The sequence below is a fragment of the Mandrillus leucophaeus genome, unplaced genomic scaffold (assembly GCF_000951045.1).
Source record: "Mandrillus leucophaeus isolate KB7577 unplaced genomic scaffold, Mleu.le_1.0 Scaffold878, whole genome shotgun sequence".
Taxonomy (NCBI): Eukaryota; Metazoa; Chordata; class Mammalia; order Primates; family Cercopithecidae; genus Mandrillus; species Mandrillus leucophaeus.
The window spans coordinates 876,925-904,238 of NW_012109563.1; the positions used below are offsets into that span (position 1 = coordinate 876,925).

At 36.1% G+C, this 27,314-nt stretch overlaps 1 protein-coding gene across 2 annotated transcripts in view; it reads right to left on the reverse strand.

The window, feature by feature from the left end:
• Positions 1 to 27,314, reverse strand: part of TRIP12 (thyroid hormone receptor interactor 12) — a 153,236-nt gene that overhangs the window by 34,595 nt on the left and 91,327 nt on the right. For both annotated transcript variants that reach the window (XM_011969150.1, XM_011969149.1), the window contains 14 exons: positions 26,354 to 26,449; positions 17,816 to 17,964; positions 14,704 to 14,739; positions 14,529 to 14,624; positions 13,651 to 13,743; positions 13,291 to 13,452; positions 10,525 to 10,593; positions 10,269 to 10,434; positions 7,695 to 7,812; positions 7,150 to 7,306; positions 5,151 to 5,304; positions 3,434 to 3,662; positions 3,000 to 3,118; positions 1,693 to 1,900 (listed from right to left, as the gene is read on the reverse strand). In XM_011969150.1, the coding sequence (XP_011824540.1) occupies positions 1,693 to 1,900; positions 3,000 to 3,118; positions 3,434 to 3,662; positions 5,151 to 5,304; positions 7,150 to 7,306; positions 7,695 to 7,812; positions 10,269 to 10,434; positions 10,525 to 10,593; positions 13,291 to 13,452; positions 13,651 to 13,743; positions 14,529 to 14,624; positions 14,704 to 14,739; positions 17,816 to 17,964; positions 26,354 to 26,449 (1,852 nt within the window). The remainder of the gene's footprint in view (positions 1 to 1,692; positions 1,901 to 2,999; positions 3,119 to 3,433; positions 3,663 to 5,150; positions 5,305 to 7,149; positions 7,307 to 7,694; positions 7,813 to 10,268; positions 10,435 to 10,524; positions 10,594 to 13,290; positions 13,453 to 13,650; positions 13,744 to 14,528; positions 14,625 to 14,703; positions 14,740 to 17,815; positions 17,965 to 26,353; positions 26,450 to 27,314) is intronic.

A 27,314-nucleotide genomic window follows, 5' to 3' on the forward strand; every position in this document is an offset into this window, starting at 1 on the left:
CTTTCAAAGGACGAAAAATGTAATTAATTTCCATTTAAAAAATATGAATTTTTCATTTGCAACCATGCTATAATATGGAACCACTTAAAACTATCTAAAACCATGTAAAAATATTTTAAGAAAAAAGTTATTTTCTCTTTCTTTGGCATAATCAACTGTTAGACTCTATAATCAATTCCAACTCCTTAAATTAAAATGGCTCGGAAACACTGCATTTGAGCTGGGCATGCTAGCACATGCCTGTAGTCCCAGTTACTTCAGAGCCCAAGGTGGGGAGGCTCATTTGAGCCCAGGAGTTCGACGTTAGCCTGAGAAACAGAGCAAGACCCCGAGCCATGTCTCTTTAAAAAAAAGGGAGAAAGTAAAAAATTTTTAAAGGGAAAGAAATATTCCAATTGTCTGAACTGTATCATCCCCTGTAATTTACTGAGTATCTATGATGTCTCAGGCACCATGCCTACATTATAGTAAAAACCTGCAATAACTTATGTTACTGCAGCAGCTAGTGGGTAGGAATGGGGCTGGGAAGGAAGTAAAGGAGAGAGCAAGGCTGGAAAGGAAAATGGCAGCCAAAAGCTTGTAGTACTCTTGTATTTCCCTGTAGAATCAGGGAAGTACAAGAGTCCCCAGAACTCTCCAAGTCCAATCTCCTCAGACTGGTCAAATAACATGGGTACCAGTTAAACTCAGCAGTTTCCTAAAATAATACCCACTGTGCCAGAAGTTCAGTCTGCCACAAGTCTTGAAACTGCCAACATTCATATTTAAGCTAGACTAGAAAACTGCCACCAGGTGGCACCAATTCCCCTCATCCCCTCTCCTACCTGAGTTGGCTGTCTGCACAGGACAATGCTACCCTGCAGATTATAAGACTAAATGTTTGGATCCCACTTATTATTACTATATTTTAGAATGATCTACTTTTCAGCTTAAAAGAAGCCAAAAGGAGTACTGCAGTGAATACATTCTCAATTTCAGAACTGAATTTGGTTCATCATGTACCACTCATCCAGTAATATTAAGCTTCTAATAGAAGAAAATAAAAACACTTTTAGAGTGTGGTTTGTTTCTAACACAACAAAACGGAAACCAATAGAAGGTTTGGAAACATTCTTAGTAGCATGGTATAACGAAGATTAAAAGCTGATAAATAAATCGGAGTAGAGAATTTAAGAACTCCCATTTTCCCTTATTAAAAGCAAAGTATTTACTCCCAGTTGCCAATTAAAGATAAACTGGAAATCGGTATTTTTTGGCCTTTATTCTAAGACTTCTAATTTTCAGTATTTTTAACTGTATCAATATCTGGATGTCTCTAAGGTCGTATGTATGCAGCAGCACAAAAAAGTCCCAAGATTATGAAATCAGAAACCAGAATTCAAATCCCACGTTAGATCCTACAAGTAACATAAGTGTTGTAACACTGTGCAAGTCACAAATGCCTCTGACCTTTAGTTTCCTTGTATGTCAATGGGAATAAAACTAATCTCTTACAGTTCCTAAACACAGCCCAATAAAGGTTTCCAATAAATCTTTTCTTCCCATTCTCATTAACAAAACACAGATGGAAAAATACTATATATATATATATATATGCTAACATGTTACCATTTTACTCCCTATATGATTCTTAGGTACCAAAAAAAGCACTAACAGCAAAGAAATAAAAAACACAACACAATTCTTACTTACCCTTGAGGGCTGAGATCTAAAGAATCATCTCTGCTGTGCTGCAAGCTGGGTGATCCCAAGTCAGCTGCAGCGTGAGTGGCAGCTGTGGCCGTCCCACTGCTGACTGAAGTTGTGGATCCCAAGGATCCTGACCCATTCGTACATGCCTTTGGTGGACTTGTCAACAAAGACTCGGATTCTGCTAAGTGTTTTACTTGATGCATTACACCTTATAACAGAGATGAAAGGGAGTCAGTTGTAATCAGGAATAGAACCTTCTCCCCACCACTACAAAATCCCTAAATACCAACACTGACATAATACACAAAAAGACTAAAACATAACTGGCAAATAGGTAAAAGAAATTAGAAGCCAGAGTTTTCAACTTGACTTCAATCAGAAAAAAGTATAAAAACTAAAGGTTAAAGAAAAATACTTATATTGAATGTCTTCTAATCTTCAAAACCAGATTATATAAAACTTAATAGGGTCATAAAGTCCTACTCAGAGTTCAAAATACTCATTATAAAAACAATAATCAATTACAGAAATACAGTGCACACCCTGTGGTGTGATAGCCAGAAGGGATGAAAAAGACCTAGAATTATCAGTTAACTTCCAGTGCTACAAAAAGACAAGATCACATTAACACTGTCACCAAAAAAAAGAAAACAGCTATTGAAGGGTGGGAACTATCACATCCTTGAAGGTGTGTAAAGAGAGCTAAACATTAACTTGTGAGGCAGGGGTTCCTATCTGTCCTGGAATCATAGGAGAGTATGTATGAAGGAGCGTGACTAAGAACTATCAAAATGTATACCAATGTGTGTGTCTGATTATCAGCTAGTATAAACTATATGCAAATATGTGGATAAATTTAATGTGAGTGAATGAGCACACATTCACAGTTTTCTGGGGAAGAGTCCACGACTTCTATCATTCTATCAGACTCTTATTAAAAAACAAACTGTAATTCCATGCTGAGGCAGTAGGATTGCTTGAGGCAAGGAAGTTGACATCAGCCCAGATGTGCACTAATTTTTGTATTTTTAGTAAAGTCGGGGTTTCACCATGTTGGCCAGGCTGGTATCCAACCCCTGACGTCAAGTGATCCACCTGCCTGGGCCTCCCAAAGTGCTGGGATTATAGGCGTGAGCCACTACGCCCAGCATAAAAGACACATTCTATGTACTCCGAGCTGTAAGCTAACAGGGCTTTAAATGTCATTTTTAAATTGAAAAGCTATCAGTTTTTGTTCAACAGATTAAAACTTTATTTCTATTGAAGTACTATCTAGACTAAATGACTATTAATTTATATGACATTACCTTCTCTTCTGAAGTAAACACTAAAAATATCAGGTAACTTCTGCATTAAGATTTCTGCCATCTGAAGTGCTCCCACTACTATCTTCAGGTCTTGGCTTGACAGCATGGAAGCAATGTGACTAAAAAAAGAAAGCATTTGTATATAAAACTCTGCCTGAATTTGATGATTATTTTTGGCCATACTACTTTAAATTGAGAGCAAAGCATTTTCATTGTGAAACCATTCTATTAACATAAACATTTTTCTTAACTGTTCAACTTTTATATTTTATAAAAGCTGTATGTGAATATGAATAGACATTAGACAAAAAAGAGCTCAAGATACTCCAAACAAACTTTTGTGCATATTTTTTCTACTATTACTTTAGAGGTTTCTGAAATTACTTGCAGAGATTTGAATTTGTAAAATGTCTCTACTATTTTCATTAACACACCTTGAAACAGCATGATTTTTCAGAACATCCTTCAGAAGTTCAGCATCCGCAAAATAAATTATCCTAAGAATTGCTCTAAGGCACTTATGTCTGACCGCAGGTCCTGCTGAGGAACTATACACTTCATAAAGAACACCAAATAATGTCTTAATAAAAGACTTAGCCAGTTCTGGATCCTCTTTCATAAGCTGTGCTCGAGCATCATCCTTCTTTGACTCTGAATATCCACCTATTACATTAAAAAAAAAAAAAAATGCAATCCTGAAGTGACAGACTTCAGAAACACAATAAACAATATAAAATACTCAAGTCAATGTAATTCTTGAAATGCTATGAAAACTTTTTCATTATAAAACACATGAACTTCTTTGATATGATCAACTAGGATTTACAAAGATGCTAAAGGCAACATTAAGACAGACAAAATTCAGCTCTCTAGAAAACCAGTGACCCATTCGGACCAGCTGAAAGTAACAATTCATCACCACACTGTACCTCTTTATTTTACTGATATATATTCAATGAAACAATAGGGAAATCCAGTCCTAACCAACTAAACCAGTGGTAAGAAACAAGAGTTCTAGAAATACACGGTATTTCACTAAAAGCTTTGTAAAATAGATAAAAAAGGTAATTCTGCCACTTTGCTTAGTGACATAAAGTGTGAGGAAAAGATAACTGATAAATAGTAAGTTATACACAAGGGGTTGACAAAGTACGGTCTGTAAGCCGAATCCAGTCCACCACCAGTTTTTGTAAATATAATTTTATTAGAACGCAGCCATGTACATTTGTTTACATATTGTATATGGCTAATTGAAGGCTACAATGGCAGTGGTGGTGAGTATAGACTATATAACCTGCAGCACTTACATTATTTGCTCTCTGACCCTTTTCTTTTTCTTATTTAATTAATTTATTGAGACGGAGTCCCACTCTGTCGCCCAGGATGGAGTGCAGTGGCGGGATCTCAGCTCACTGCAAGCTCCGCCTCCCGGGTTCACACCATTCCTCTGCCTCAGCCTCCCAAGTAGCTGGGACTATAGGCACCCGCCACCATGTTCGGCTAATTTTTTGTATTTTTAGTAGAGATGGGGTTTCACTGTGTTAGCCAGGATGGTCTCCATCTCCTGACCTCATGATCCACCCACCTCGGCCTCCCAAAATGCTGGGATTACAGGCGTGAGCCACCAAGCCCAGCACTATCTTGCCCTTTTCCAAAAAAAAAAAAAAAAAAAAAACACATTTGTGGACCACTGTTCTCTAAACTACAGCTGCAAAAGCAATAAACTAAATCCCTGAGGGGAGAGAGAAATGTCAGAAACCTGGCTTTGTTTTTTTTTTTTTAATCACGATTATCTGTCCTTAATTAGTTCAGATAATTTTGGCAGGAAGGTATAAAATACAAGGTTGGAAAGAACTAGTCAATGGACCTAAAGGTATAATAGTAGTAACAGGATCAGATAAAAATCTGCATGAGCGAATTCTAACTCGAGTCTCAGGACATCAGGTAAGTAGACAAATTGTGGAAAAGATACCAGTTAATACTGGCTCACTCATCCATTACTGCACATGATTTAAGAAATCCAAAACCAAATTATTGTTATGCAATTGACTTAAGCTTAAAAAGATACTTAATGAGCCAATTATTATTTGTTATGCAAACACAAAGTATTGCATAATAGTATAGTGCTATTTTAACTCAGAATGTACTTACTAGTGTTACTATTGGCTAAGGGGTTAGGTTTTCTCTGAATGGCACGTGCTGTTCCCGTGTCCTCATTGATTTGCTGCATAGAATTAAAATCAATAGTATAAACTCGTCCCAGAGTGGACAAGCTTATCTCATCCTCACCGACCTGATGGGCTGCCTGAGAGCAAAGAGAGAGAAACTTTGAATATAAACATTGAGAAATCTATTACCTTAAGACACAGTGGGGACCCTCCAAATATGCTATCTTACATATTTATTTCATCAGGCCTTAGATGGTGAAGTTAACAGAAGATGGAAAATTTAATAGTGTAGATATGACAAAACTCATTCATTCACCAAATCATTTTTAGTTAGACATAGGTTACATGCCTCAAGCCTTATCAGGGACCCTTAGACAAAATGCAGATAAAATCTTGATGAAAGATCCACCTATGTAGCATCACTGACACAAAGAAGACACCATTTGTATTAAGAATCCTTTTGAGACATTGCTTATAAAAGAATCAGTTATCCATATATCTTGGTATTCTTAGATTAAAAATGTTATTTACACGATGAATTCTTAGCAACCTACCAAAATCCTCCCTTAAACAAAATGATCCTATAAAATTGTCCTCATGAAACAAAGATAACTTAAAGATTGAAAGGGACACAACTGAAACAGATTCATTGCCAAGGTTGCGTGTGGTATACAGAACATATTTGAGACAGTTCAATGAACATGAGTTTGATTTAAAGAGACTCCAGAAGTGACAAAATATTCTCATTACAGAATCCAATCTATGGAACTCCTAGGCTGAATGGAAGACAAGATTCTCAGCACATATGAGAGAGTAAGCTAATAGTGAAGGTGATCAGGAAGCTAATAGTGAAGGTGATCAGGAAAATGCTAAAAAGAAGATGACTTAGAGTTAGAGACCAGGACCGCTATTAGCAGGATTGGCCTGCTTATATATTGCTTATATATAATGCTGCACAAAACACCAGTCAAAGTCAATTTTCTCATAAAAGTTGGCTCTGAAACTGGATTTATTTTTAAAACTCTTGATTTTATGATGTAAGTCATTGGTTTAAACTTTTTTCTAAAACTCATTTTTAGAAACGAACTAGAAGGCACCTTTAAAGAAGACTGTCTATTCAAAATGTGTGATGTTCTAAAAAAAATTCAAACATCAAAGGTTGAAATTAGAAAAGACATAAATTCTTACAGGTGTCTCATGTATTGAAAATAGTAAATTATGCATGGCATCACAAATAACACAGTGACCAACACCTCCTAAGCTGGAGCAAATATTATGCTAATTTAGTTTTAAAAAATATTTCAGTGCAAACAATATATAAGAAAGTAAAAATCAAAATCACATAAAATTGTCACACAAAAATCACTGTCAACATTTTTGTATATTCCTCCCCTTTGTATTATTCAGATTTTCACTTATTTTGCTGAATTCCAAAAAGATTCACATAATATTGTATACTGTGTTTTTCATTCATATTTGATTTTATATCATTAAAATCTGTCCCAATAATATCTGGATAACATACAAGCCTATGTGTATCACAATTTACTTAATTATTTACCCAGAACTAGCTATTTCATTTGTTTCCACGTTTTTGCTCTTAAAAAATATTGAGAGGGAACTATTTGTATGTAAATCTTTGCTCATGGGACATTGCTTTCTGATAGAAGATAGATACGTTTTAGAACCTACAGCCTAAGTCTTCCAATGTTTCCTTTCAGAAACGAGGAAACTATGGAACAACAAACTTAAATTACTTGCTCCAAGTCAATCAGGTAGTTAGCAGCAGAAGCAGGACTAGAACATGATGTTTTCTGACCTGAACAGAAATGAGGACCTTGTTCTCAGGAGACAAAATGAGAGAATCTTGAGTTAATTCAAAATCAAGCACATTCAAGTACACATATCCACCTCCCCACTCCATCCCTACACCCACTCTCCAACAAAATAGACATATTTAAACGGTACGATGAAACTACTACCTCAATGATCCGGCTGTCAATCCTGTTATATGGATGCCAGAGGCCCCGATCGTCACGCCACTGCCATATCGCACCATCTGTGTTCTGTGCATTTCCCTTCTTCAACATGGTATCAACTGCAAAAATGCCTTCTTTTGGTAAACATGGCATAAGTTCACTGAAAACAAAAAGTACAATAATTTTAGTAACTTTATGAAATATCAGTAAACGTTAGGTCTATAAAGAAAAATAATCTCACACAAGCTACAAGTTATAGTTAGCCCCATCTTTTTTTTTTGGAGACAGAGTCTCACTCTGTCGCCCAGGCTGGAGGGCGGTAGCACAATCTCGGTTCACTGCAACCTCCGCCTCCCGGGTTCAAGCAATTCTCCTGCCTTGGCCTCCCAAGCAGCTGGGATTACAGGTGCTCGCCACTACGCCCAGCTAATTTTTTGTATTTTTATTAGAGACGGGTTTTCATCATGTTGGCCAGGCTGATCTTGAACTCCTGACCTCGTGATTCATCCGCCTTGGCCTCCTAAAGTGATATTTAGCCCAATCTTTACCAAATCAGAGATGTCAGTTCATACAGTTCTTGAGGACTTCGTGGAACAAGATCAATCTGTTCCTGACAACTTCCATTGGAGGCACCACACAGGAGAAAGTGAAGCGTTTCTGCAATGTCTGTAAAAACCAACAACAAAAAACAAAAGCCTATTAAACTAGTTATAGTACCTCATTCAAGGGCAAACATTACCCAAGGGGGGAAAATAATCAGAATTATTTTCTTACAAAGCAACATAATGCAGAAATTAATGTAAAAAATGCAAAAGTGCTGTAATAAAGACCTAAAAAGAAATTCGTGTAGATTTTAACAATCTCTTTCTGGAGACTTCATTCTTTAGTTCAAACCTAGCTGGGTGCCTCATCACAATTCCTTCTTAACCCTAAGACTTCAGGAACCCTTTATTTCTTTCCTTGAGAAGCACAGTATTTTGCACAAAAATGCATTCAACATACCACAAATCAAATATATTCATGTATTTGTCTTCAATTCAAATACACTGAAAATGTGTGGCCTATAGTATAAAATGTAACCATTAAAAACTGTATTGTGATCAAACTGTAACTTGATACAAGGATCAGGGAGGTATTCTCCACTGTAAGTTTCCACGGCCAGAAGGCATCATTTTCTGGAGGACTCTGCAGTGATAACCACTCAGATGTGCTGACACTGTGAGTGGAAGGAACTCTCAGTCTCTACAGTTTAGTCAGTCTAAATCCAAGGAAAGCTGAAACCTAAAGATACAGCGGGGTCTTTGCTGATTGTGTGTGTGTTCCTGTAAATATTATACATATGCAAAATATACATAGACATTTTATTAGAATGTTTTGCCAATAATCAGTAAGTTCTATAATCAAGAAAAATATTCATTAATGATTTGGGCAGAGAGATGTGGATAGTGAATTGCCTGCCACACAGAATTTCACAATTAGTGGTTAAGATTTTTTTTTTAATTGCAGTTTTGCAACTTTATAGACAAGTTTGAATACATGGTATGCTGCATTATAAGGATTTTATTTTTTTAGAAGTTAAGGGATGACAACAAAATAGAGACAAATAGAAGAGGTCCACATTTCCTTTTACTGGGTTATTACAGTAAGCAACTATGGTGACCTCCATATGACAAACATGTGGTAAACTGCCTGAAGCATGCAAAAGAGGTGAAAATATACTAAAAGAAAAAAAAAAGTTAAACAAAAGGCAGGCAGCAATTTTCCAAATTAGTATTTAGGGATGTCCTGTAACAAAACGTACATTAACAAGAAATAATCTCTCTTACTGATTCGGGAAATGTTGGGATAAACAAGGTTCAAAGAACTCCTAGGGACTTTAGTAAGTAAAATGAATTGTGGATACTCAAGAAGGAGTTGAACCTTTCCCAATCTTATTTAGGAAAAGAGCACTTTCTTCAGGACCACTCAAAATAGGGTTGTCTGGAATACCAAGCTTGGAAAAGACTCTATGCTTTATGGAGAATCTTTCCAACTAGCCACCTCAACAACATTATTTTTCTACAAAGTTATGTGTCAATGTGTTAATTCACAAGAAGAGCGACTAAATATAAAACTGAGCTTCCCTAAAACGAAAGTATTATACTGCTAAATATACTGTCTCAGACAGTACGGGACCACTCAGACAGAGTGGGACCAAAGACGATTTTATCAGTTAATATCATCACTGACTCCCGGGGTAACATCCATAGAGATTAGAATTATGGCTATGAAATTACGCACAATTAAAGGTATTCTACACAAAAGTGATGAATACTCTTCTAGAACCAATCATAACAGCCAGGTGTGATAGCTCATGCCTATAATCCTAGTACTTTGGGAGGCCAAGGCGGGAGGAAGGCTTGAGCCCAGGACTTCAAGAACACCCTAGGCAATACAGTAAGACCTTGTCTCTACAAAAAGTTAAAAAGAAAAAAAAAATTACAATGTATAGATGTTGTTTGGTGCCCCACCATTCTCTGACATCAACTTGTTAAGTCTAAGGATTGAGAGAGGAACGGTCAACTACAAGAACAGTGCAATACAATTTTATTTCCTATACGCTGTGTAAAGGTTTAGAAATACCTAAATTTGAAAGGTCTACATTTGAAAAGGTTTAGAAATAACAAATTAGCAAACATCAGAGGTATTCATCATTATAAATACATTCCTACTTTCTGAGGGAAGAAAGCATTCTGGAATCAGAAAAACTGCTAGAAAATCTAACATGGGCAGAAAAAGCAACCTATATAAGCTGAAGACAGCTGGTTATTGGTTAACATAAAACTCAGAATTCTCCTAATCAAGGATGGTTACATGACAAACATTGAATAGAAATTAATGACTTTGTATTGTTAGCCCTAGAAACACCAAGGGCAAACGTTTAATTTATACTTTAAAAGGAGTATGTTAGAAACATTAACATACCGTCCCAACACAAATTTATTACATATTAACACTTCTCTTTACTATCCAGTGCCTATGATATTAGTAATCTCTTCCATTTGCTTGGCTTATGTTGACTTTACGTATTAATGAAGAACCAACTTTTCCTGCTTAAAGTAGAACAGTAAAATTGCACTTACTTTGTTTCATAAGTTGAACAGCTAAAGTTGGACAGTTGGAACACATCAGAGAAAACATGCGAACCACCATTATAAACATCCCAGAACTTAAAATGGGTGGAGTCACTACCAACAGCTGTTGAACATTTGTAAGCAGATCTTTGGAAGCAACCTGCTGGAGTAAATTCTTCACAAACACAAGAATAAAGGAATTATTACATCAAGATTCAGCAATTCAACCACCTCATAAAAATACTACCAAAGACTAAACACTTACCTCCTCATGCTGGAAGTTGTCCACTAGGCGTGCAAAACAAAGGCAAGTGCTTTCTACTGACTTTTTATCCTATTTTTTTAATAAAGGAAAATAAAATTAATTAGCATGAAGCATTTTCACTGTCATGTATCACTATTTCATCTTCTTCCTAATCCCAGATTCTTGAAGGCAAGCTCAATTAGTAAACGATGGCTTTGAAAATGCAAATGGGCCTAAGCAAGGTAGTCAGTAACGTCACAATTTCAAAACAAAGAGGAAACAAACCAATCTCTCCCCTGTATAAAGGCCACTACTAGATAAAAGCAAATACACAGAAAAGGAAGAACTATTATGCTTATGCAATCTCAATACCTAAACAAATGTTATACTAAAGAAATATATAAACATCCTACTTTCCTTTAAAAGCATTACAAGTAGAAATGTTTAAGTGGGTACACACTAAAAAGTTAGAAAAAGGAAAGTTGCGAGAACCAGACATTGTTTCTTGACAATGTTACAAATAGGGCATAGACTTGCAATATTCACTATTAAAAACAAGTAATTCACTATTAAAAAGTTACACTACAAAAACAAATTGCCATATTTGTCATAAAAACAGGGTGGCATCATTGACAAAACGTTTGAAATAATTGTCATAAAAAGAAGGGAAAGACTGTTTTACTGGCTAGACTAATGTTTTGATAGACCTTGATTTTTCCTAACTTATAATTTGACTTTTCATATGTAAAAATTAGACTTGTTTCTACAAAAATGAGAATAATTCAGATATTATAAAGGCCTATAGCCTAAACCTTCACTGACAGTACATAAATCTAGAAAGAGTGCTAGAAATAGTGACTATTTAACTTCTCCAAATCTTTTGTGTTATTTCTAAAGAACATCATATGGAACTCATTATCACATACCAGAGCATACACTTTTAGACTACAGAAAAGATTATCTCAACTATGTTTTTATTTATTATTATTATTTTGAGACAGAGTTTCACTCTTGTTACCCAGGCTGGAGTGCAATGGCACAATCTCAGCTCACTGCAAACCTCCACCTCCCGAGTTCAAGCGATTCTCCTGCCTCAGCCTCCCGAGTAGCTGGGATGCATCACCACGCCCGGCTAATCTTTTATTTTCAGTAGAGATGGGGTTTCACCGTGTTGGTCATGCTGGTCTCTAACTCCTGACCTCAGGTGATCCACCCGCCTCGGCCTCCCAAAATGCTGGGATTACAGGTGCAAGTCATTGTGCCCCCAGCCAACTATGTTTTTAAAAATAAACACATAAACACATTTTTAAAAAATGAGTAACACTACTTTGCCTTGATCATCGTAGAAGCAAAAGACTCTAGGGTGATTAAATGATCACTACTATTTTATCTTACATAAATCCCTTATTTGGTCAGGCGCGGTGGCTTACGCCTGTAATCCCAGCACTTTGGGAGGCTGAGACAGGTGTGTCACTTGACTGCAGGAGTTTGAGACCAGCCTGGCCAACATGGCGAAACCTTGTCTCTACCAAAAACACAAAAATTAGCTGGGCGTGATGGCACGCACCTGTAATCCCAGCTATTCAGGAGGCTGAGGCAGGAGAATCACTTGAACCCGGGAGGCAGAGGCTGCAGTGAGATCACACCACTGCACTCCAGCCTGGGCAACAGAGTAAGACTCAGTCTCAAAAACAAAACAAAACAGAACAAAAAAAAAAAAAAAATTCCGAAATTGTTTAAAAATATTTTTATGAACCTAATGTCCCACGGGTCTTAGCCACACTTTGTAATGGCAATTTCAAAGCCAGGTTTCTAGAAATATCTTTAGCAATAACAAACAACACTTTAAAATATTTCTCTGTAGTTTAAAAAAAAAAAAAAAAAAAAGATCAGTTTCTCCATAGCCCTGAAGCTGCACTCACAATTTGTCCTCACCATCCCCGGCCCATAAACCCTGCTTTTCACACTGTATCATCAGGTCCATTGATTCTGCCACCTAGATAATCGCTTTTGCTCTTCTCCAACCCCAGACAGCCACAAACTACATTTTTCATTTCTGTTTGGGACACAGTCTAGTCTCTCTTCTGGTCTTAACCCATATCCTCCTGTTTCCATCTGACTCCTCCAATGCCTCTCAAGAAAGGGTGATCTTTCCAAAAAGAACTTCTGATCATATCACAGAGTAAATACTCAGTGTTTGCTGAAATAACAAATCCATCCCTTAAAGTCAAAATTGTTAAAGTCATCAAACATATGAATTACTGTTCGTTTGAATAAATCTACCAAAATTTTATAAAATAACCTAATATGGTACATAACTGGATAAAAATTAAAAATATTAATCAGAACATTTTTGATTATATATGCAGTTGAAAGATTTAAAATACTAACTGAAATTGTCATTTTTAAAAAGTGGCTAGGCACGATAGTTCATGCCTGTAATCCCAGCACTTTGGGAGGCTGAGGCGGGTAGATCACTTGAGGTCAGGAGTTCAAGACCAGCCTGGCCAACATAGTAAAACCCCGTCTCTACTAAAAATACAAAAATTAGTAGGGCGTGGTGGCACACACACACAATCCCAGCTACTCACTTGGGAAGCGGAGGCAGGAGAATCACTTGAACCCAGCAGGCAGAGGTGGCAGTGAGCTAAGATTATGCCACTGCACTCTAGCCTGGGTAACAGAGTGAGACTCTATCTCAAAAAAAAATAAAATTAAATAAAAAATAAAATTAAAAAAATAAGTAATAAAACACTTAATGGCACGTAAAATAGATGCATATTTTACCTGATGTGTTAGCCTTTGGGTTAGCAATGGGAGGGAATCTGCCACAAAATGAAATTCATCTGGTGTGATACTCTGGCAGCAATTGGCTGCAATTGCTAATGCATTTCTTTGGGCATTTATGCTGAAGAACTCTAAGTACAGCAAGCAGTCTGCCAAACCACCCTAAAATATAGAAAACTGTTAAGGTAAAGAAAAATCCTTTATCAGCAATAAAAATAATTTAACTCTTAAAAAGTCTAGCACATTACTTTGGAAACAACATTTGTATCTTACAAAAACTGCAATTAAGTAGCTTGTACAAATGTGGATTTTAAAAATTCTACATAAGGTGAAATGTAGTCCTTCAGTAACAACACTTACCGCCTGTAGAATGGCTTTACTGTGTCTCCGTGACAACATCTCCAAGGCAGTCAAGGCCTGCTCTGCCACATCAATACACTGAATAACTTGCAGCTGGGAACATAAGAGTTACCATAAGGTTATCATTTAAGTTCTTTTCCAATAACTTATCTTCTACAGACAGTATTTTCTCTAATTTACATCAATGTATACTATCTCAAAACGTGTAACCCACCATAGGATGTAAGTCGCTTAGCAGCTTAAGCTATAAAGTATGGCCAAAACAGTTTCCTTCTAACCAGTTTGTGGTTTTAAGATACTGAAAAATGTTTTACATAATAAACCAAACCCAATTACATAACCTTTAAATCTTCAGATTTAAAATAGATGGGTTGTTTTACATAAAAAAATTTTAAAATCAGATTTTAACTTTACATCATATTGCAAATTTATGAGATAAAGTAAATTTTGTTGTGCATTAAACAAACAAAAAGGTCCGTAAGACAGACAAAAAACACAGTTTACTACAAACCATATGAAAATTTCTATTCCCCACTGATTCAACTTTCTCAGCTATATAATGAGGGTATAAATACCTACCAACCTCACTGGGATGTTTTCTAGAAATCAGATTATTTTTAACCAAATACTTTAAAGTTCTTCTCTGAAAGTTCTTATATTAATGTGCTAATTATTACTAAAAATTACAAAACTAGGCTGGGATTCTACAAATGATTTATCTTCAACTTCAAACTATTGATCTGCTGGATATAAAACATTTTTCAGGAATCTTGGCTAAAAAATATACTTTATTTAGATAATGAAAGCTGAAATTCAAGAGTTTGAAACTTGATTTCCCTATGCCTGCTTTTGAACAAATGGGGTAAAAGTAGGATCACCTTTTCTAAAAAGACAGGAATAGCATCTACTACAACAGCAGAAGATCGAGGAAGTGCTTCCATCATGTATGTTAAGGCTCGACAAGCATGGTTCATCTAGAAAAGAAGAGATTTCGATGAATAAAAATTCAAAACTTAAATATCCACCATTTAAAAAAATACAGTATATACTTACAATATCAAAATTATGCTCCATCTGAAGTAATGTAATCTGTTAAAAAGATAACAAAGTATTAGAAGGTATACTCCTTGGGAAAATCCTAAAGGTGTTTCTTCCTCTTCTATTTGAACTTCAGCTGAAATGGTATTATTCGTAACTTTTACCACACAAAAATAACGTCAAGATAAAACCTAGCAGGCATACACCAGAAATGATTACACTCAGGATGGTTCATCACACACAGTGACTCCGACTTGAGTGTGCTGCTAGATAACCATCACCTCATGATACAGGTCACAAACAAAGCCTTCTTGTTACTTACAACCTATCCTTTTGGTAGCTCTAACCCTTTCAGAAGCCTATTAATATATCCCTGAGAACTTACCAGTGTAATAAATACTAGATAGATAAATAAACAGGATCAGCAATGCATTGACATTTGTTGAATTAACAAATGTCAGCAAAGATTCAGGACCGTAACTCTTGTGAACAAGCTTCTCTAAAACAGACAAGAACCATTTAACTCAGCTTTAAAATACACAGTAATATAGGATTTAAACACAAGATAGATCACATCAGAAACTATGCACTAATTAAAGCCAAATTAATATAATTACTCCATATACGCGGGAATAAGTTTAAATATTGATTTTAGTTTTTCTTGTGGGAAGGATCTTAAGCAGATTTCAGCTATGTTTTTCTAATGAAGGAATGCAAAACTGCTGGGGATACACACTCTGTCCTCTTGAAGCAGCTGAGTCACCAAAGAAATTTTCTCCTTGGGGGTAAGACAGTCATTCACTGTCTTCTGGTTCAACAGAAATTTTTAAATGCACTGAATTAAGTACCCTTCAATTAAATTTATAACAACAACAACAAACATCAGATATTCTAACACAATACTCACACAATATGAATGTCTTCTCAGCTCTGAACTGTGCTGGGTAAAGTATACCTACATACCACAAGTCCTAAGAACTATTTTTGTTTAAAAGCAGTTACACACAAACACCGTAACACATACACACACTCCATTTCAGGACTTAAAAAAACCAAAATCCTATTTATCAAATCACTTAATATTAGTCACTAAGAACACTTAGTGTAATTTGAAAGGGGTTGTCATGTTAAAAGAAAAAGTACTAAGTTCCCCAATTATTAAACAACCTTGTTATACCGTGTTTGGGAAGGACTGACATAAGCAGATTCCCTTTCACCAAAAATGGCTATTTATGTCACATGACTACACTGTGATGAAGAGATATACATAAATAATATTCACCTGTGATAAAACATATATCTGGAGAACTCATTAATAACAGCCATTATTAATAGCGAAAGCATCCTTGTGCAAGTCAATCAGGTACTTAAATCTAATTAACAACCAGCACATTAAGTAAAGTGAATTATGTGTCAACATTTCCGCCTAGACTTAATGGCTTCTTTATTTAACTAATAAAAATTAAAATTTAACTGTAGATAGTATAAGGTAAGCCCAGTTATTTGTTGCTACTTCTTACTAAACAAACAACAATAACAATAAAACAAACGAAAATTTGATGCGGGTCACAGAAGGCAGCTATTGAACAAATCAGCAATCTGAGAATGGACATTAACACAGGCAAAATCTGAAAGTTGAAAGGTTAATAATATTGCTATTATGAAACACGCAGAAAGCAACATGTACAACTTTTTTTTTTTTTTTTTTTTTTTTTTTGGAGACGGAGTCTCGCTCTGTCACCCAGGCTGGAGACAACTTTTACTAGAATGGAAATGATAAAATTTGAACACTGGCTTTTATTATCTGCATCTGGGTGGCAGGTGAAGAAATTGTTCTATCCTTTATCAAACTCTGCCAGAGCTGAGCCATCCAAATAAGAACAAGCAGAATAAGAATCATCACCTTGCATTTCACAGGCTTTTCTTTACTCAGCTCTCTCACCAAAACTGAAGCTATCTCCATAATTTGTTCAAATAGGACAATATGATGTAATAACCACAGCTTTACTGCATATACAAAAAAGATTTACATGGTATTTAATTGTAATTTCCAAAATAAAACATGCTACAAGGTCATCATGTTTATGTTTGTCTTTTGGTAGCGTTTGATTTAGACTCAAATTTTAATCTTACATTATAGACAATTTATTTAACTTTGAACAAAGAAATTATCAATCCACTATTTAAATACTGTATTGTGCTAAGGTGCCTACATTTGATAATAGCAATTTTTCTTCCTATTGTTTTCATATTTAAAAGTTTAAGGAATCAAGCTGTTAATAAATTTCTCATATCAAAATATCAACTCATAACTGTGTTGAAAAGGCACTAAGAAGATTTTTTAAAGTCTTTATTTCTTTTTCTGAGACAGAGTTTCACTCCTGTTACCCAGGCTGGAGTACAGTGGCACGATATTGGCTCACTGCAAGAGATTAGAGCGATTCTTTGCCTTCCAGGTTCAACTGACTGTCCTGCCTCAGACTCCTGAGTAGCTGGGATTTACAGGCACCTGCCACCATGCCCAGTAAAATTTTTCTATTTTAAGTAGAGACAGGGTTTCACCATGTTGGCCAGCCTGGTCTCGAACTCCTGACCTCAGATGATCGACCTATCTCGGCCTCCCAAAGTACTAGGATTACAGGCATGAGCCACCGTGTCTGGCCAACATAAAAGCTTTTAAACTGAAAGGATCCACATATATACCATATGGCTTGAGTAGTATTCCCATGTAGACACGTACTAAATATGAAACCTTTCTGGCCCTCCGACACAACCCAAAGTGAGCTTCCCCGGCCCACTGCTCCATGGATCACCAGGCTAAAAGAAAAAGCACGTATATTTTACATGGCAGGAGTTAAGGTTACTGATGAGGCGAACAATTTAAAACCAGTCATTTAAGTATCAAGAATTGGGTGACTATTCATCAAAAAATGACTTAGAAAATTTGCTATCTCATTAGCAACTGCTCACAGTATCTATAAGCATGAAATAAAAGCACCAAGTCATATACTCGTCTCTTAACTCTATCATGTTTTAAAAATTAATACTGACAATAATCATACATTCAGTAAAAAATCAGATTTCTGCAGACAAATGAGGTAAAATGAGGGGAAAACACTATGCTTACCAAAGCTGGAACAACACTCTTGACAGGAAACCCTCCCAGTGTCTCCTCATTTCCCATGACCAGCAACTGACACATCTCAATAACTGCCTGAAGCTGTTGACTTTCATCACTGGCTTGCAATCCTTGTAGTAGCTGCTGGGCCTTAGAACCTTTAGAGAAAAAAATAATTATTATCTTTAAACACTTAAGAAAATTATTACCAGGTATAAGGTGTGACTCGAAATGTAACTGGTTGCTTATCTTCTTTGGATCCTAACAGGTCTATACCAGGGTCAAGGCACACTGCTAATACACTGAAGGATGAATTAAATTAGTTGCATCTGCTCTGCCTTATCATGCTTTCACAGTTATATATTTCTGTCTTCTTAATTGAAAAGTTGACTGGTTTCACAGCAAAAAAACAAAAAATAATATCCATAAGACCAGTATAAACTGATAGCTTTAACATGATCTGTTTTAAGGAAATATAAATCGTGAGCAAAGGTTTGCTACAGTAATAAAAACCTGTTAAACAATGATGCCCATACTTCAAAGGAAACGTTATACACCTCCAAATATCCGTTCCAGAATAAATAGAATCCAATTAACAGTGAAAGGGCAAGGAAATAAAAAACAAACGCAACAACGTATCTAACAAAAAAGGGAACGAAAAGAATATTCTGTAAAAATACACACACACACACACACACACACACACACAATTATAAACCCTTACAACCTCTTTCATTTCCTGCACAGATGATGGCTATCAGAATGTTTCTACTTTTAAGACTTAATTCCATTACTCCAACAATTGAAAAATGTGAATACTCAACAACCACAGAGAAACAAGTTGTCATTAAGCTGAACAATACACTCCAAAATAAAGTCTACAGGCTGGGTTCAGTGGTTCATGCCTGTAATCCAAGCACTTTGGGAGGCCAAGGCAGGTGGATCACTTGAGGTCAGGAGTTCGACACCAACCTGGCCAACATGGTGAAACCCCGTCTCTACTGAAAATACAAAAATTAGCCTGGCACAGTGGTGTGCACCTGTAGTCCCAGATACGCAGGAGGCTGAGGCAGGAGAATTGCTTGAACCTGAGAGGCAGAGGCTGCAGTGAGCCAAGATGATGCCACTGCACTCCAGACTGGGCGACAGACAAAGACTTCATCTCAAAAATGATTAATTAATTAATTTTAAAAAATTAAGTCTATGAATGTGTTTCATTTTTCATGGACACTTTCCTACTTGAAACCACAATTAATTAAATTAACACTTAACCAATGTTTTATGATGTTACTTTTAAAGCCCCTTCACTTCTTACACCTTTTCAAGTTATTCTTTTCATATTGGACTTTTCCAGTCCTATATCATTAAGTATTGAAATGTGTAGAAATGGGATATATGTCTGGAAGCTGTCAATGAATATGAAATTCTCATAAAAACTAAAGCTAATAATTTCAATTGACCATTAGTGATATTCCTGGGGGCATACACCTCTCAAAGGGGCACATGGCAATCCATGGAAGTTGTTTTATGGTTTAAGATTGTGGCTACTGCATTCTATAGCTATTGCTGCCTACCTACCTTTACCATAATTAAAATTCATCCAAAAATACACCAGAAGAAAAGTTGGGGGAAATACAATTTAACAATTTTAAACTAAATAATATCAATTCCAGTGAGAGTAGGTTTATCACTTCTGTGTTGACATAATGTAGAAGGAAAAACAAAATGATAGAAAAACAGTGAAAACAAATGAATCCTCTGCTGATTCTAAAAGGATTAAACTTTAAAAGGATTAAACAGTTCACATCAAGTATGGCCTAATAGCACAACCCCCTAAGAGAAAGAACTGACATGTGTGTGACTAGATGGAGGTCTTATAACCATGTGGGTTGACAACTGTTAAGGACATGGATCTTATACAGCACAATCAAAATTATCATCAATACCAATAAACATCTGGGATGTACCTAAAAATAACTTACACTAAACTGAAGATAACAACAAAAAGCCAAAACCATTACCAAAACCTACTTTATCTTCTGATCTATGAAGAGAAACCAACTCTTAGAGTAGTGGATTTTGAATTTAGAATCATTTTATACTCTTAAAAACTACTGAGGGACCACAAAGCACTTTTGTTTATGTGGGTTGTATTTATTGATAATTTTAAAATATGTTAATTGAAATACAAAAATTTTAAATATTTGCCAGTTAACTCATTATACATTAATATAAACAATTTTGATTTTAAAAAACCTTATTTTCCAAACCAGGTGGCACGGTCTCAGCTTACTGAAACCTCCGTCTCCTGGGTTCCAGCGATTCTCCTGCCTCAGCCTCCCAAGCAGCTGGGATTAGAGGCACAGGCCACCACGTGTGGCTAATTTTTTTGTATTTTTAGTAGAGCTGGGGTTTCACCATCATGGCCAGGCTGGTACTGAACTCCTGACCTCAGGCAATCTGCCCACCTTGGCCTCCCAAAGTGCTGGGATTACAGACATGAGCCACCGTGCCCGGCCCAAACACTATTTTCAGTATGAATTTGGTTGCTAATGTAGAACTCATGGATACAGAAGCCTAACTGTATTTATTCTTTAAATCCATGAATAAGTGGACTCATACAGTTCAAACTCATGTTGTTCAAGAGTCAACTGTAAATGGAAAAGATTGGCCTTACTGTGTTCCAAAGATTATTAAAAAGACATGTCTTGGGAGTAAAGACCTAATTAAATTAACTTTGGTTCAGCAAGGGCATCTTAGATAAAAACTGAATTATATTTACTTGGAGTATGTGGCAGTGAAAAACACAATGACTGCTAGTATCATTCAGTGCCACTCCTTCATGCTTAAGATCCCACCAGTTTTACCCATTACAGCTTATGAACCATCAGTTCAAACATCAAAGAAACAGAAGAAAAAATCTTAGTAACTATTATTAGTTTTGACCTTATAGAACTCATTTAAGGGTCTCTCACGAACCAAGAGTCCACAGATCATACTTTGAGAACCGTTATTGTCGATCAGGGTTTGGCAGGCAAACGTTCTCTCAAGGGCCAGATAGTAATTATTTTGGGCTTTACAGGCATATGGTCTCTACTGCAACTACTCAACTCTGGCACTGTAGCTGGAAAGTATCCACAGAAAGTAAGACTAATACAAACAAATGAACATGACTATATTCCAATAAAATATTATGGACACTGAAATTTGATCTGCATTTAATTTTCACATCAGAAAATATGACTCTTTTAAAATGTTTTCAGCCACGTAAAAATATAAAATCCACTCTTAAGAGTATACAGGCAGTATAATGCAAATTCATTGGTTTATTATAGCATACCTTATACAAAAATTAGCCGGGCGGGGTGGTGTGCACCTGCAGTCCCAGATACGCGGGAGGCTGAGGCACAAGAGTCACTTGTTTGCAGTGAGCCAAGATCACGTCACTGCACTCCAGCCTGGATGACAAGAGTGAGACTCCGTCTCAAAAAAAACAAAAACAAAACAAACAAAAAAAAACTGATAGAGGGGAGAGTAAGAAGTTTTGCTAAGACAGAAGAAAATCTTGTACTGTTTGAGATTGATAAAGTATTAATTTAAGGTATGCTATAACAAACCAGTGAATTTGCATTATACTCCCTAGGGTACCACTAAAAGAAACATATGAAGATATATAACTAAAAAAAAAGTTAGAAACAATGAATTTTGGTAAAAAATCAAAAGCCTAATACCATACTGCTGTCATACCCATGACTGGTGGAAATGCAAAATGGTACAATCCCAAATTGGAGGAGTTTGCAACACCTACCAAAACATCGTATGCATTTACACTCATTTAAGCAGCAATCCTCCTTCTATAAATCTATCCAAAAGATAATGCTTGAAAAAAAAAAATAGGAAAGCTACATTTCACTGAAGGCTAGCCAATAGAAAAAAAACTGAAAATAACTCAAATGTGCAACAGGGGACTATATAAATAAACTATGTATACCCACACAATGGAGTAACATGGCAGCTTTACAAAGGCCTATCAGTTGAACATGCAACACGCATGTGGCAGCTGTGAAGAGTGAACACCAAAGTACAGTATCAAAAGCAAAGTAAAGTGTATAAAGTTTGCTACTCTTAACTGAGAAAGGAAGTCCCATGGACAATATAGATATTTATGGATTTTTTAAAGTAAATAACAGAAGGACAAGCCATAAAATTTAAAAGATTATTTATGTAAGAGGAAGAAGCAGGGGAAATGGAAAGCAAAAGAAGATAAGATTTTTCTAAATATATCTTGTTTGTAGATTTGACTTTTACAACTGTGTAAATATTACATAATTATAAAAGCAAAATACACATTTTAAAAAGCAGTCCCTAAAAATCAGAAGCAAAATGAAGTAAATGAACCAATCCAACCTGCTGGCATAAAGAAAGAGATGGATTATTTCAAATGACTTTAAAACACACTAATTTTAACACAAAGTAAAAAATATCCCAGGAACAGAAAGAACTGTAAAATAATCTTTTTGACTTTTTTAATAATAATACTTTCAGTAGCAACTTGAAATCTTGTACTGTGGGATAAAGTAAATGAGTCACTATGTTATAATTATTGGGAATTAGGACACTCAGCATTGGAGAAAGGAGATATAACATGAATGAAGTTAAATAAAAACTCTGTAGACCTAAACATGAATTGGTGGTATCATACCAACTTTTAAGAGAGTCTAGAAATAATGGTCAACCCAGAAGAAATGAATATGGCAGACTGTGGTCTCTAAATACAAAATAAACCAACACTCTATGGGGAAATGAACAATTTCAGGTATGGGGAGTGTATCAGTCCATTCTCACACGTCTACGAAGAAATATCCAAGACTGGGTAACTTATAAAGAAAATAGGTTTAATTGACTCACAGTTTGGCGTGGCTGGGGAGGAAACTTACAATCAGTGGAAGGTACTTCCTCATAGGGCAGCAGAAGAAAGAATAAGTGCCAACAGGGGAAATGCCAAATCCTTATAAAACCATCAGATCTAGTGAGAACTCACTAGCAGGAGAATAGCATGGGAGAAATCACCCCCATGATTCAACTACTTCCCACTGGGTCCATCCCAGTGGGGACTGTAGGGATTGCAATCCAAGATGAGATTTGGGTGGGTACACAGCCATACCATAGCAGGAAGGAAAAATAAGTCAACTGAGTTTGGCACATCTTATCATACCAGAAAATAAGAAGGCTATCAAAAATTACTAAGGTTATGGCCGAAAGATTCAGAAGCCAAACTCAAAAAGATCCCATCATCCAATGCTGGGACAATTCAAGTATCAATGAAAATCACTGAAATGTCTAATACACGTCTCAACCCACTGCTTACAATCACACTTAAAAACAAACATGTTAAAAAGCAAAACAAAAATACAACAATGGTACCTTTGGAGGATATAAAAATCACTCCTTTTATTAACCAGTAAAGAGTGAAAAATAATTTTTCCTGTATCAACTATTGTCCTGGGCAATCAAACAGAAGGTGAGAAGAAGATATCCTTTATATATTTCTACTAAATTATTAATACTTTCTTTACTTCTCATAAATGAAAAGAGATTATTAGGTCTAAAATACTACTATTTTGTAACCCCTATTACATAGGTACTTAGTTTCAACAGCTTGTTAAAAGACAGACACTATGTACTTTCTAAGAACACACTATGACTTTTCAATAGGCTTTGTTTACCAAGAAAAGATGATAAAGGCTCTAAACTCAATGTGAAGAGGTCTCTAGATCCAACAACCAGTTTGCAAGAAATACCCTTATGATATTGAGACAATGAAACTTTGACATCTATTGGCTATCTATTATTAAGAAATTGCTGGTTTATTTTTTAAATGTGATAATGTGACCGTGTGTTTTGAGGAGCATTATCTTGAACCACATGATGAAATGTTTATAGATTAAAATTAGGTGTCACTTAACAAATGGGATATGTTCTGAGAAATGCGTTGTTAGCCTATTTTGTCGTGCAAACATCATAGAGTATACTTAAACCAAGATGGTACAGAGTTTAGCCCCTTGCTCCTAGGCTAGAAACCTGTACGACATGTTACTTTACTGAATACTATAGGCAATTGTAATGAGTATTTGTATATGTTACTATATCTACACATAGAAGAGGTACAATAAAAATATGATATAAAAGATTAAAAAATGGTACTTCTGTATAGGGCATTTACCATGAATGGAGCTTACCAGGAATGGAAGTTTCTCTGGGCGAGTGGGTGGTGAGTGAATGTGAAAGCCTAGATTATACACTACTATAAATTCTATAAACTGTATATATATGTATACTAAATTTATAAGAAATATCTTAAAGAAATTAACCGGTCAGGCGCTGTGGCTCACGCCTGTAATCCGAGCACTTTGGGATGCTGAGGTGGGCAGATCACAAGACCAGATCGAGAACATCCTGGCTAACAGAGTGAAACCCCGTCTCTACTAAAAATACAAAAAATTAGCCAGGCGTGGTGGCGGGTGCCTGTAGTCCCAGCTACTCGGGAGGCTGAGGCAGGAGAATTGCTTGAACCTGGGAGGAGGCGGTTACAGTGAGCCGAGACTGCACCACTGCACTCCAGCCTAGGCGACAGAGCAAGACTCCGTCTCAAAAAAAAAAAAAAAAAAAAAAAAAAAAAAAAAAAGCAATTAAGCTTCCTGTAACTTTTTACTTTCATAAACTTTAACTTTGACTATTTTGTAGTATTAACTAGCTTAAAACACAAACACAATGTACAGCTGTATAAAAACATTTTCTTTCTTTATATCCATATAAGCTTTTTCCTATTTTGAAAATTCATTTTTCTTTAGTTATCAAACAGTTTTTTAAAACATTTAGACACAAACATGACCATTAACCTAGGCCTGCACAGGGTGAAGATCATCAATATCATTATGTTCTACCTCCACATCTTATGTCCCACTGGAGGTCTTCAGGGGCGATGATAGGCATGAAGCTGTCATCTCCTATGGCAACAATGCTTTCTTCTGGAATACCTACTACTAAGGTTTACAGTTAATGTTCTTCTTTAGTATGTAGAAGGAGTACATTCTAAACCAAGCTTGTTCAACGCGTGGCCCAGGATGGCTTTGAATGCAGCCCAACAAAAATTCGTAAAGTTTCTTAAAATATTATAAGATTTTTTTGCGACTTTTTTTAAGCTCATCAGCTATTATTAGTGTTATTATAATTAGTGTTACTATATTTTATGTGTGGCCCAAGACAATTCTTCTTCCAATGTGACCCAGGGAAGCAAAAAGACTGGACACCTCTGGCTTTAAATGATCAAAGTATGGTTTAAAAATGTGTACTGTATAATTAGATAGATGACGGGAATTTTTCAACTCCATTATAACCTTGTGGGACTGATGTAGCGTGTGCGATCTGTTATTGAATGAAACATCATTATGCAGCACATGACTGTATATAATGCCTGGGATTCATTTCAAACTAATATGGGAAGAAGGATGTGAATGAGGCTACAGATAAAGATTAGATATGAAGTAGGCACCGTTGAAGCTGGGCCATGGGCACAAAGGTGTGGCATTGTTTTTGACTCTGGCTCTAGTTTAGGGTTTACATTAAGTTCATGTGTAAAGGTTGATGTTAAATACAGGTTTCAGATATCTCAAAATCAATACCTTTAGGGACCCCCTGCAACAGTTTTTTTTTTTTTTTTCCTTTCCAGGTTTCTCCCCAGTGATAAATAAAATCAAATTTCTCTTAAAAAAACAAACAAAAATCTTAAGAAACTACCTGATTGCAATGTATAAATCGTATTTTGATCCCAATTCAAGGAAACAGGCCAGGCACAGTGGCTCACGCCTGTAATCCCAGCACTTTGGGAGGCCAAGGTGGGTGGATTCCCTGAGGTCAGGAGTTCGAGATCAGCCATCCAACACAGTGAAACCCCATCTCTACTAAAAATACAAAAATTAGCCGGGCTTGGTGGTACACACCTGTAATCCCAGCTACTCAGGAGGCTGAGGCGGGAGGATTGTTTGGACCCGAGAGGTGGAAGTTGCAGTAAGCTGAGATCGCGCCACTGCACTCCAGCCTGGACGACAGAGCAAGACTCCATCTCAAAAAAAAAACTTTTTAAAAAAGTACACATGAGAACCTTATGTCTAAATATTTAAAGCTATAAAAAATTCAGCTAGCAAACTGTTTAATGTTTTATCCTCTCACCTTGACAAATACATCATTATGACAAACTCAAGATTCAAATCTATGCAAAACATGCCATCAGGTGCCATAATTACCAATGCAATTGTTTGAGATTCTTTATTCTTATTTTGTTCAAACAAACAGAATCAATCTCGCTATAAAATCTGGGTAATACTGCAATGAAAATTGTACTTAAGGTATGAATGTGCACAAGCCTTCTTTTTAAAAATGGGTTAAAGATGATGAAAAACTTCTTAATACTTCGATCAATAGGTTACAAGTAAAAATAGCAGTTGGCTAATTATTGAGAGGTTTCAGGGAAGGAACATTTTTACTTACTAGCTCCGCTTCCAATTGTTCTATGGAAAAGCTGTGACATCCGAGGACCAAGAGGACCAAACAGGTGAGGGGGAAGACCCCTTGCCTCTAACAAAGCTAGAGAGAAAAGAAGGGCAGAGTGAACAACTAAGATGACTTCATGCAACTGATCTATCTGAAAATTTCAAGTAACTGATTCATCTCACTTAACTGATTCAGTCAATGTTACTTTGCTTTCTGAACTATTAAGAGAAGCTGCAAACTTTCAAGACCACCCTAATATATTAAATCAGTGCCAACAGGAATGTGTAAAATATTTCAAGAAAAACCTAAGGTAAGTATTTTGATTATTTTGAAGAGCTAATATGTTAAGCACCCTTGCTCTGTTTTCTGTATGACATTATTTCCCAATCAGTTGTTGGTCATCAGATCCTATAAAACCATATGAAAACAGTATATGATTTTTATTAGTTCCAAAATGTGAAAACAAAACAAAATAGGCCAGGCATAGTGTCTCAAACCTGTAATCCCAGCACTTTGGGAGGCCGAGATGGATCACCTGAGGTCAGGAGTTCAAGACCAGCCTGGCCAACATGATGAAAGCCCGTCTCTACTAAAAATACAAAAATTAGCCAGGCGCAGTGGCGGGGACCTGTAATCCTAGCTACTCAGGAGACTGAAGCAGGAGAATGGTTTGAACGCGGGAGGCGGAGTTCGCAGTGAGCTGAGATCGTGCCATTGCACTCTAGTCTGGAGTGCAAAATAAGACTCGGTCTCAAAACAATCAAACAAAAACTCTGTGTTCCTGAGAGTCCGAGTCCTAGAGATACTTGTATGTTCCCTCAGGAACTTAAAAGCAATCAAAAATGATTTATAAATAATACTTTTATTGTAAGCCTCACACTGAGATCTGTTATAAATCAATTGAGGTAAAAATATATACCCATCCATACATAATATTAGGCTGCTTTTGTAAAAGCAT